The sequence below is a fragment of the Leptonychotes weddellii genome, chromosome 8 (genome assembly GCF_054177405.1).
Source record: "Leptonychotes weddellii isolate Sample4059 chromosome 8, ASM5417740v2, whole genome shotgun sequence".
In the NCBI taxonomy this organism is placed as follows: Eukaryota; Metazoa; Chordata; class Mammalia; order Carnivora; family Phocidae; genus Leptonychotes; species Leptonychotes weddellii.
In genome coordinates this window covers 42407300-42419486 of record NC_138376.1, presented here as the reverse complement: position 1 = coordinate 42419486, position 12187 = coordinate 42407300, and the positions used below count along the sequence as shown (strand labels likewise).

The 12187-nt window shown below is 35.6% G+C and overlaps 1 protein-coding gene and 1 pseudogene across 1 annotated transcript in view; both read right to left on the bottom strand.

Moving 5' to 3' along the window:
- Window positions 1-3839: 3839 nt before the first annotated feature.
- The window catches only part of GFRAL (GDNF family receptor alpha like), a 62438-nt gene continuing 54090 nt past the window's right edge, over window positions 3840-12187 (bottom strand). The window contains exons 7-9 of the mRNA XM_081827575.1: window positions 6669-6764; window positions 6496-6568; window positions 3840-3912 (exon numbers count right to left, since the gene is read on the bottom strand). Of these exons, the coding sequence (XP_081683701.1) occupies window positions 3840-3912; window positions 6496-6568; window positions 6669-6764 (242 nt within the window). The remainder of the gene's footprint in view (window positions 3913-6495; window positions 6569-6668; window positions 6765-12187) is intronic.
- On the bottom strand, window positions 10928-11297 carry LOC102725753 (small nuclear ribonucleoprotein E pseudogene; annotated as a pseudogene).

Here is a 12187-nt window from a genome sequence, read left to right as displayed (position 1 = left end):
CTGTAGAGCTCTCAAATTTGATGGTTCTAAAAAAAGTAAAAAGAAACCTTCCACTTACTCTTTAAGTTGTTCAACTTCATTTCACCGTACACGGCAACAAAAGGGATGCAGGCTTCAATAAGTCCCAAAAATATGTTCTCAGAAGTCCCATAAGGAATTCAAAAGTAGGAATAGATGGGAGCCCCACCTTTAGAGTAACAACAAAGTCCCTGTTTTCCTTCTGCCTTAAATGCCTTCCCAAGAAGCCTTTCTGAGTCATCGTGCTGAGTCTCAGCTGGTACCACTCTGCTGACTCCTCTTGCCAAGGAACACCTGTGGGACTTTATGTAAACAATTCTAGGGAGAAAAAGGCTGTGGGTAAATATGCAGAAGAAGCTAGAGGAACAAAAACTTATAACTGGAGGGAATTTCTTTTTTTATAAAGATTTTATTTATTTATTTATTTGAGAAAGAGAGTGAGCGTGAGAGAGAGCACAAGCCTGGGTTGGGGAGAGGCAGAGGGAGAAACAGGCTCCCTGCTGAGCAGGGAGCCAGATGCTGGGCTTGATCCCAGGACCCTGAGATCATGACCTGAGCTGAAGGCAGACGCTTAACTGATTGAGCCACCCAAGCACCCCTCTGGAGGGAATTTCATCGATGTTCAAATTCTTCTGAGAAGTCTGTGATCTGGCAACCCTTCCCCCAATGTTTTTTTCCCCAGAAATCACAGGCAACCTCTGGTGGTAAACTTGCTTTCTCATCTGGGGAGGGAGAGCTATAAGGAAGATCTTGGAAAATTCTAAATTCAACGGATCTAGTTTAGATCTCACTCAGCAGTGCCACAACCATGTTTTCTGGTTGGCCACTAGATAAGTCCATATGGCTATCCCACAGGTGTTGCTGTCAATGGTTCCAAGCCTGAAATAGTTACTAGGATCATTAGTCGGGGACCCAAAAGGAAACAAACAGTATGCTCAAATTAGTATAAAGTCCAAGTTATCTAAAACTTGATGACTGTAAGAGTGTTTGATTTAGGGAGTCTTTACATAGGTGTTGGTAGTTGTAGGAAAACCACAACGAGTAATCTAGTAACTCAGGAACTCAAGACTAGTAACAGCTGAGTCATTAATACTGCTAGTCCTGAAGGGAAAGGGAAATGTTTCTGGAATCCAGAAGGAGAGATTCATGTAGAAAAAGCCACACTGACAGAAACAGTGGTATTCTATCCAGGGAAACGGCCAGCCCAAGGTGGGCCCTCATGGAGGGATCAGGGGAATATCTCCCCCCATCTTCTCACTATTGGCTGAACCCAAATGGAAGCCAGAGGACAAGAGAACCTGTGTTTCATACAGGTCAGCCTCCTGGGGTAAATACAAGGTGGAGAAAGGTGGGAACAGATCTGAAGATAAATGGCAGACTGTCTTTTCCCATTCCAAGTTCATCCTCCCCCTATATGAGCCAGTTTTTTAGGTAGCGCTGTGGTTTACCTAATGGCACAAATCAGAAGCCTACTCAGTCTCTGTTCCTGCCATGATCTTTACAATGTTATTATCTAATCTCAAATCCCTATCCATTCTATTTATGAAATATTTATGTCCATGCTATTCTCTCCTGTTACTTTACATCACTCTGATACTCCAGCCTATCATTTCTTAGTAGCATCTATCACTTTCATAAAGTACTGTCTTTATTTGTATATTTTCCAAATTTCCACGAGGACTCTGTTCAGAACTCTATCTCCAATGCCTAGTAGAGTGGCTGGTACATAGTATATGTTCAATAAATATGTGTTGAACACATGAATTAATGCAGGCCCTCAATATTTATTGGCTCCACATTGCAGTGCATTTTTAGCAGACTCCTGGACATCAGGGTTAGCCATCTTCAGTCTGCCATTTACATTTCTGCTTACATGCCTCTTCTCGTTCATAAATTGGAAGTCACTCCCCTATTTAAAATTATTTAATGGCACTATAGCTTTCCAAATGAAGCAATTCATTCATTAAACAGTTTTTATTATTGAACATGTATTAAGGAAGGGAAATCAGAGATGAACCAACAGATTCAATTAGAATGTTTACAATTTACTGAGAAAAACAATAATTAAAAATAAATCATAGTAAGGTATACTAGTCTAAGATGGGGGAAACACTGAGCAGGAGTTCCTAACCCCAGAGCAGGGAAAGGCTATGAGGAAAGGCTTTCTAGAGGGCAGGATGAGGAAGAGTGAAAGGTGGGGGTGGGATGGGGACCATGTTCTGAAGGGGCCCACATTTATAGGATCTTGACTCCTTAGCCACATTGTTAAGGACTTTTTTGTCTCAGCCCTAATGTTTGTCAGTTTTATGTCCCATATTTTCTCAATTTAGACTCCCTGTCCAGGGACAGTTGATTCTTTAAAGTTCTCTAAATGCTGCATGTGGATTCCTGCTTCTGAAATTCTGCCCAAAAGGTCTATTCGTTCTTGCTGGCCTAAGATACAAGATTCTGTTTTTAAAGGGCATCATCTGTTTAACGCTCTGTTCTCCCCTTCCCTGCTCGACACAAACAATATGCAGCCTGACTTCTTTCCTCAGTTTTCCAGAGACAGTCTGTGTTTCCTGGACATTAGCAAGCCCATATTAAATAGCAGGGATTTGGAGATAGAAGTGCCTACATTCTCTTCACATAACTTAGGGAGCTAACAGACACTGGAATATATAGAACTTCTTGAGGGAGATTTCTGACTCTGCAAATCATTCTTCCCTGTTTTAAAAGATAACGGATGGCTTTTTCAGTTACTTTGAGTAAACATAGCCAAATGGTAAGTTCAAATTTAATTTAATATAGACGATTTAATCTGAAACATAGTAAACAGCCATAGATATGAGACTAGACAGAAAGTATCTGACCTTTAAATGTAAATGTATCACTATTTATTAGCATGCTCAGTTTATTGAATGTTTGTGTTCCTGTGCCCCTGTAGGTAATAAAAACTTCACATGTATTTTTAGGTGAAAAGCATATACGTATCAAAAACTAAACTAACATCTTTTTCACAATTTTCTATTCACAGTTGTACTCTGGTGTCAAATCAGGCCAAAAGTAACATATGGAAACAATACAGAATATAATAATTAGAGTGTTAGTTTATTATTGCATAAGTTCATAGTAATTAGCATAGAAAATAATTAAATTCACAAGTATGTCATTATTAAAATGCACATTGAGTTTTTCAGGTAATGTGTTGCTCTACATTTTTATAGGTATGAAATAAAGACATCAAGTTTAAAAAGTTAAATTCAACAGTATTTAAATTGCAAAAACCAAAGATCTCATTTCTGATATTTAAGACTAATCATCTAGTCAAATATACTTAGGAACTTAAAGTCACTTAAAGTCAATGCTAATGATTTGAAAATGGATAACAATACACAAATAACAAATTATACTGGATATTCTTATTAGCATTTTCCTTTTGGCAAGTCAGTGGGAACTTATAAGATTGATCAGGAAAAATAAACCCTGCTAACTCTAATATATCATATTTTGATGCAACTAATTACTATCATATAGATTCAAATTTATCATGAAACAAATCATGCAGACTGTAACTTGGGTTAACACATTTTGCCTTCAAGGGAGACTTTAATTTTCTACTAGTCTCATAGAAGATACCACATACATTTTTACTTGAATACTTTCTTAGGAAAAAAATAAATCTAACATCATGCCATTATTACTATTTCTTACATTATTATAATGATCCAATATCATTAGATCCATCTTCACATTTTCCTTACTGATGGCAGATAGAATATTCTGTTGACAGGCTACAAAGCCTTCCTGTAAAGAAAGTGATTGTTAATGATCTGTGACTCTTAATGAATCATGAGTCCTCCAGGTATTTGGATTGGAGAATGATCTCTTGTTTGACTTGATATCCTGGAAGTTCTATATAAAAGTAAAAGTAAAAGTAAAAGTTAACAACATGCCATTTTAATGATTTTACAAATGAGATTCTATGTGCTTATATTTTTGGATGGATTCTGTGCCTGGAGAAAAAAATATAATCAAGTTCCTGAATGTAAAGTTTCAATTGTTGCGTATTCTATGGTCTTTCTAAGAAGTATGCATTTAACTGTGATTTCCAAGGAATCATTTTTTTAAGAGTCTTTTAAATTACATTTAAGTTTTAAATTATTTAAGATTTACTTAACATTTAAAATTTATTATTTATTTATTATTTATTTATTTTATTTATTTATTTTAGAAAGAGAAGGGGGGAGGGGCAAAGGGAGAGGGTGAAGAAGAGAAGCAGATTCCCCACTGAGCACGGAACCCAAGCTGGGCTTGATCTCATGATCTTGAGATCATGACCTAAGCTGAAATCAAGAGTCAGATGTTTAACTGACTAGACACCCAGGGACCCTGGTGCCTCAATATTTAAGTTTTAAATTACTGGTTTCTCTGAAAATTTCTCTGAAGATTTAGGGTTGTTTTAATTTTGCATAACATGAAACAAATGTAAAAATGTTAACCTGTATTGCAGAAAGGTATTCACAATGCCTAAAGTGGCAACCAGCCTTCTTTCATTAAGGAGGCGCTGGTCATCCCTAGGGTAACATGGGTTTTGTTGTTACTGATGCTTTTGTTTGTTTTGTTCTTTCCATGATGGCTTGTAATTTTGTCATTTACTTAACCCTAGATCATTTACTTTCTGGATCTTTCAGATTATGGGTAAGGATTCATTTTAAATTGTATGGAAAATAATTTGTAATTACGTGTGGTATACTTAATAGTATGAATGATATGCCTTAAAATAAACATTAACTTCAACATTTTTGTCTAAAACACTCACACTGTCATCCGACAAAGGGATAGGCTTTTCTATGCAGATGAGAAAGGAGGTGAACTTACAACAGACACACAGGGGATTTTGAAAGGCAACACTTTATTTATCTGTGGTACAACAGTAATCTGTAAAAACCCATTGGCCTGTGTGGTAGATATGAACTTTATACATTATGTGTGCCTAAGAAATAAAGATTCAGAACCATTAAAATAAGATTTTTGCTAGACTAGCAAACCATCTGTGTCTATCTGAAATGATACGTCTATAATGGAATATGTAGGCAAGTCCAGTAACTGAACAGTGCTCTCAAATATTTTAAACAAAATAAAGTCAAGTTTAATAAATTCCAATGCTGTTTTCCCCCTTAGAAACTGGTGCTAATTATTTAGCCTTTAAACTGTATCATGGAATCCAAGGAACATCTTCTCATACAGATACAGCTTTTAAGGCCTTGGAGAAAAGCAGTTTGTTTGGGTCCTGGTGTTGGTGAGCACCAAATTCAATGCTTTGAGGTGGGATCCAACAAGTAGATAAGTAGACATTGCATTTAACAATAAATATATTTGAAAATCTTTAGGCAAAGTGTAGACTCATCAAGTGCCTTACCTCTTGGTATCGCCATATGCCTCCCCACTTAAGTCTTTCATTTTATCTGCCTGGTTGTCAAGGTCTTAAAGTGAGAGATTTCTGGAGGAGTAATCAGTGTACATGCATTGGGTAGTGAGTGTGCTGAGTCCTCCTCCGTGAATGCCATAAGAGAAATGTCTATTGCCAGTGATCTTCTCTAGGCCTAATCTTACTGATAAATATATTTTATGTGTGTGTGCATATACATGATAAAAATGTATATATGCAAACATATGTATTTCTTCATTGCATGATACTCAGATTATACACAAATATACACACATGTATAATGAATAAGAAAATGAACATCACTGATTTATAAATATGAGGGTTTTTAAATGAAAGGTAGGGAAATCCACAACATTTTATATCTATTTGTCAATGTTAAATAAGTGGAAAAATTTTAGACCCTGGACATTTAGAAATCTGGAGATTGATATATCTCTAATGTAAGTCTCACATGTTTGCTGGAGCATTACTGCATTCCAGCAATGAGGGCAGCCAAGGAAAAAGATTTGGAAAGAGTGAATTAATGTCAGGAAATAATAAGTGTTTCTAAGGGTACCCTGTGAGGCCTCATCAAATGTCTCTTTTAATAATTGTATATTAAAACATGAACAAAGTTTATTAGTATATAAGAAATTAGAGTAAAGAGGAAATCTTCAGATAAATATAAACTGTATGAAGTCCACAACAGCTCCATTATGTAAGCGGATGAATCCTGCAAATGATTTGAATGAGGAATGCAGCAAAGTTCAACTTGGATTTTGTAGGAAAACCAGGAGAAAGATTGATAACAGTTTAATTGGGGGGAAAAAATGCACATGTGCTGGTAAAATGCAACATAAAAAAAAATCTCCCTGATCACATTTCTCTTGCATCTGAAGACTTAGAGTAATGTTTCCATGGACCTATCCCACATTAAAAAATGATTTAGTACGTCTTAACGGAGAAGCTTTCATTCTCAGGCCCTTTGTAAGGTCTGCCTTTATGAAATGTGCTTTAACTAGGCCTATTCTGTTCCAGCTTTTCCCTTCTGAGTTGTATCCAGTTACCTCAGCTTGAGCATAACCAGGAGAAGGATTCCACAGGTGACTGTCATGCACATGACAGCATAGATTACTTCTCCTAGAAACAAAAGATTAAAGACAACAACAACAACAACAAATTACTGGATTTTTTTCAGGGAGAATAAGTAGTAAATATAGAGGATAGATTTTTAACTCACCATTGAAAGGGGAATGAAATCCACTTAGAGTTCTCTCCTTTGCAGGTTTTCCTTTATGCAATGCTATGCCTTTGATATTAGACAGGGTTGGATAATCTGAAAGAAAATAATGAAAATGAGATTACGGTATTTAAAAGTCATACATTACTTTTTCCCATGGGTTGTAATTTGCTTTATATTATATTACAAGGCAGCAATTTATTTCTGACCCTATCTTAATAAAATCTGATAGATGAGGATGAAAGCGGGAGCACTTTCCTTATATTTTAAGTTTTTTTCCCACCTTTTAATCAGATAATTTCTTTACAGAAACTGTTTGTTTTCGTTTTTATTCCCAAACCATGATTAGGAAAGTAGATTATACTTTATGACAGTTCACTGTACCTTATATATAGACCAGGGGGGAATAAATCATCAACTTGAAACTACCCATTGTGATATTAAAAGGATTCCTTTTTTTTTTTTTACGAGAGTGATTGTTTCAATATGCTTTTAACAATATCTCATTTCCCTAAGACTCTTTGGATTTATGAATCCTTTAAAAAATTATTTATTTATTTGAGAAAGAGAGAGAGAGCACAGGGAGAGTGAGAGGGTGAAGCAGACTCTCAACTGAGCAGGGAGCATGACGTGGGACTAGATCCCAGGACCCTGGGATAATGACCTGAGCCAAAGGCAGATGCTTAACTGACAGAGCCACCTAGGCACCCCTGTATTTATGAATTCTTATTGAGTCCCTAAAGCAATCACTCTTTTACCCCTCCACTCAGACTTCAACATCCAGCTTTCCTTATTTCCCTACTCTGTCTCTTGTATATCCCTTCCCTTTCTATTATTGTTAACTAGTTTTGGTCACACTTAAGGGAAAGTGTCACACTTGTGGAAAAGCCATTCTATGGCCCTAGTCTTTGTGGCAACGTTTTGCTAAACACATTTCTACCTCCCTTCACAACTCACAAGACAAAAAGATGGGATCCTTAAGATTAATTAACAGATCCATTTTCGGTGACATTCACTGATAACTTTGAAGTGAACTCACTCCTAGTTTTGATTCAATTCAACAAAGACATGAATGTTAAATACACCAATAGCCCAATAACCAGCTTCTTTGATGATGAAGATTCAGGTAGGATTGGAATCTTTAAAGAAGGGTGGGGGAGATGAGATCAAGTTTCCTCTTGAGAGACTGGCTGTCCACTCTGTTTCATATACTTTAAGACCTGGAAGTCTGAATAGACTGTTGTTTGTAGAAATGAGTGCATCAAATGGTGGAATCATACATCTGATGAGAATTACTGACAAGAGGCTCCGAGTAGGAAGGGAGACGGGAAGACATATTACCAAGAGTCCCATCCAGTCCTCTCTCCACCGAGGGTTGCTGTCCACAAGCCAGCTGCTTGGAAGCCAAGATTTGAGGTCCCAGGAATAATCAGCAGAAAGCACAGAGCTCTCAATATGGGTCCAAGAGAAGGAACCCAACATAAGAGGTAGAAAAGGGAGGATTTTGTTATTAGAAAACCCATTTTTTGAGGAGTTTGAACTCTAATATGGTGAAGATGTTTTAGTTCAAGATTTTTTTAATCCCCGCCTTACATATTGGGTTATCATATATTTATAGAAGTCGGACTTTCTTAGGAACTGAAAAATCAATCTCTTCTAAGTGTAAAAGAAATAGAGGTAGAGCATGTGAATTTTTTTTTTCAATTTTGTGGTCATAAAATACATTTTGTTATTCACTATAAAGTTGGAATGGGAAAACAGCTATTTCAAATAATAGCATTTTTATACTAGTGGCTCCTTCTTTGGGGAAGAATTAATTTTAATCAAGTTGATCTTACAGGTTTTAGTGAAACAAATTATATTAAAATTTTATATTCAAATCACTTCAGAATATGAAGGATAGCTTTACTTTTAAAAAAATTCTATGGCATTTTGCAATGTTTTGAAAATTCTTTTAAATTTAAAATTCTATGGCATTTTGAGGCAGATTCATGGCTTACATGTAAATGTATATAATATACATTGGCTAATTATTTGAATGATGCTATAGTTTTCCTTTATGAAATTCTATCCCTAAGTACATTTGGTCTAGTTAGGTACCATGATTCATCTTTACATAAAAAAAAAAGGTTACTATTCTGACAAATTAGGCTGCCTCTTAAATATATCTGCCTAAAGTAATTGTTAAACATTCACCTAGCAAAGTTTAGAAAGAATCGTCTTGTTCACTAAATTTTACTCACATGGAACTCATTAACAAAGTTATAATAGATCAATGACAGAAATGTTAGCTAATGATCCCAGTGAAAATTTTAATGTGTCTAGCAATCACTCCACAATCTTAAAAATTGCACCCTAGGAGGATACCGAATATCAGTTAGAGAGATTAATGTTACAGAGGGTTTCTTGGCTACTGAAGCCAAGAAATCTTCCCTGCCTTTTATAAACAGTGAGGTTTACAGTGTTTTATAACCATGAAATTAAAGTCGGCAGAGTTAATAACCAACCTCAGTTCCACACCATCTGCTATATTTATAGATAAACACTGTCAGTGACTTGTTTATCTTAACTCATACCCTAGAGGAGTTAAACACTATTATGAACTATATTGTAAAATCCCTGTACATCTGACGGGAAATCAAGATTAATTTCAGCCCTGTGTTAAGAACAAATTTAAATAGTGTTCTCCCCAAATGACTACAGAGATGTGATCATTTCTTTTTTATTTTCTTCCAAATCCTTGTGCAGCAGTGGCTGAGAGCTGATGGGATCTAAAACTTTACTTTTTATAATTTATATGAAATGGTAAATGTATAATTAAAGATACGATAGATCAGATACAAAATAATGATTTAAAAAGAAATGCCAGAATAGTTGAAATAGAAATTAAATACATGACATAGTGCAAATTTGTAAATCTTCAATTAAAATTCTATTTACATATACAAGTCTGCTTGGAAGAAAAATTTTGACAAAGTGAACATTTTCATAGAATAATATGTTTTGTAGCTGTTTTTCTTAATTGCTAACATGTCACATGGCATAGTTAGATGTTATTGGCTTCTTTCCATTTTTAAGTAAAATATTGCCAATACCATGACAATATTTTAGTGAGAACGAAAATGCAAGGATGACCTTCTTGCATATCCAAGGGTTGAAGCTATTTCTAATTTGGTCAATATTTCAATATGGTCATCTGAAGGTATTTAAATTCCCAAACTGGAAATGAGTTTTGAATTTTTTCACCTAATGATCAGTAGTGAGATTTCATGTATCATGGATTCTTTCTATTATTAGTGTATAAAAACCTCCTTCCAAAATGGATCTAAAAAATATTGCAGCTGGGAAGAAAGGAAAATATGTAAACATCTTTAAGTTTGAAAAAACAACACATTAGTAACATGATAAACCAAGGCATTAAACACATACAATGACAGTATAACATCACTGCTGCTAAAATGTATATTGTAAAAAGTAAATCAACCAAATAATATACTTGCCTTAAATAATAACATGCATCAACAAAGCATATTCATTTATTTAGTTGACAAACTTCAAAGGAGATGAAACAATGTGTTAGATTTATTTTCTTGCACTATGTATGGTTAACCACATGTTTGCCAGCAGCTAGGGGGAAAGGGAAACTTAGTGGTATTAGCCTGTTGGTTTGCAAACCTCAGGAGTTCCCTGGGTGAAATCTGTAACTGGCTCTCCATACACAGAGGAAGAGGAAAGACTGAAGAAAGAGGTGAGCCCCTCCAGACTGGTTCGTGGCTGTTTTAATAAGCAAGGGAACTTATATATGAGGCTTGTCTTGGGCAGTCACTAGATAGTAGATCTTGGCACTCATCCACTAGAATTTTAAAAGTTTACAGAGAGGTCTTAAATGGGGTTCAGTCACATCTACAGTCCATATTGTCTCAACAACACATTGCTCTCTCAAGACTGCATCCTTGAAACAGCTCTGGCTATGGGAAGAGTGAGTAGAATGTACACTCCAAGAACAGGGGAGGAGGCAAGGAGCCTCCAATTTCCCTGGTACAGCTCACAGGTCAACCAGCAGTAATATCCTCTGGATGGCTTCTTCCAACATAGTCAAAGGGTATAAAATTTCAGTTATGCAAAATGAGTAAGTCCTAGAGATCTCTTGTACACCATAGTGCCTATTCTTTTTTTTTTTTTTTAAATCCCACAACATTTATTGTTCTCTGGTAATAACATAAAGGTAATCAAAACAATATGAACAAATGTTTTAGAACTATACTCCCAACAAAGGACATCTAAAAAAACAAACTACATGGCCTTCTCAAGAATTTCTCACTTCATTGATCATTTCTAGTTGGAGACACTTTGGAGCAGGGTAATATTGTCTCCTTTTAGCATGATCTGACGCAGTTGTTTTCTTGACTTTGTTTTAGAATGAATCTCTTCGGCATCATCTAATACGAGGTTCATGTACTCATCAAAACCAATGATACAGCCCTCTATTCGCATGTTCACTTGCTCATAAAGCCACACCTGAATACGAGATCTATTCTGCAAGTATTTGAAGATGAGGTTGATGGGCTGAACCACCACCTTCTGCACTTTTTGGCCCTGGCCACCATACACCATGGTGGAAGCCGACAAAGACTGCACGCTACCTCAGAAAGCAACTTCCCCATGGTGCCTATTCTTAACAATGCTATATTTTACACTTAAACATTCTCTGAGAGGGCAGCTATTAAGTTAAATGTTCTTACCACTCACACAGAATAGTCATAAATAGAGGACAGGAAGAAACTTGTAGAGGTGAGAGATACACTTATGGTATAGACTGTAGTGATGTGAGTTTCATGGTGTATATTTATCTTCAAACTCATCAAGCTGTATCCTTTCAATACATACAGCTTTCTGTATGTCAACAAAAACAAAAGCAAAAAACACATACTTCAATAAGTATGCACTGGAGAAGATTTGCCTTGATCTTTTGGCATGAACCAAAAAGCTCAGTGTTAGTAACTAACTGTATTGACAAGCCTGGCTTGTCAAGCTCTTTGGCCTTTGGTTGAGTAACAGTGTTGTCCACACATCTAGTAGATTTCTTAGAGATTATAGTGAGTCTCAACTGTTCTACGTTCTCCTTAATAGTTTCTGAAAATAATGAGAAAGCAACTGAGGTAGCAATTAGAATGCAAATTATGCATTGCTATCTAATAACCAACACTAGATTAGATAAATATACTATGATTTATATATGATAAATATACATAAATATACTGTGATTGCTTTAGAAGGTAACAATTTTAAATCTTGGAATTAAAAATATCTGTTACCTGTGGGCTCATACAAAACATGTCTAAAGATATAGGTTGGAGATAGGAATCAAATATTCATGTTTAGAATATATATCAATAAATATATAAGTTTGTAAGTATAGTAGAATTACAAAACTAGATGAGATGTTTTAGATTATCTAACTCAAACTTTCAGTGCAATGATCCATTCTGCCTCATTATTGACAGCAGTAAACATTATTC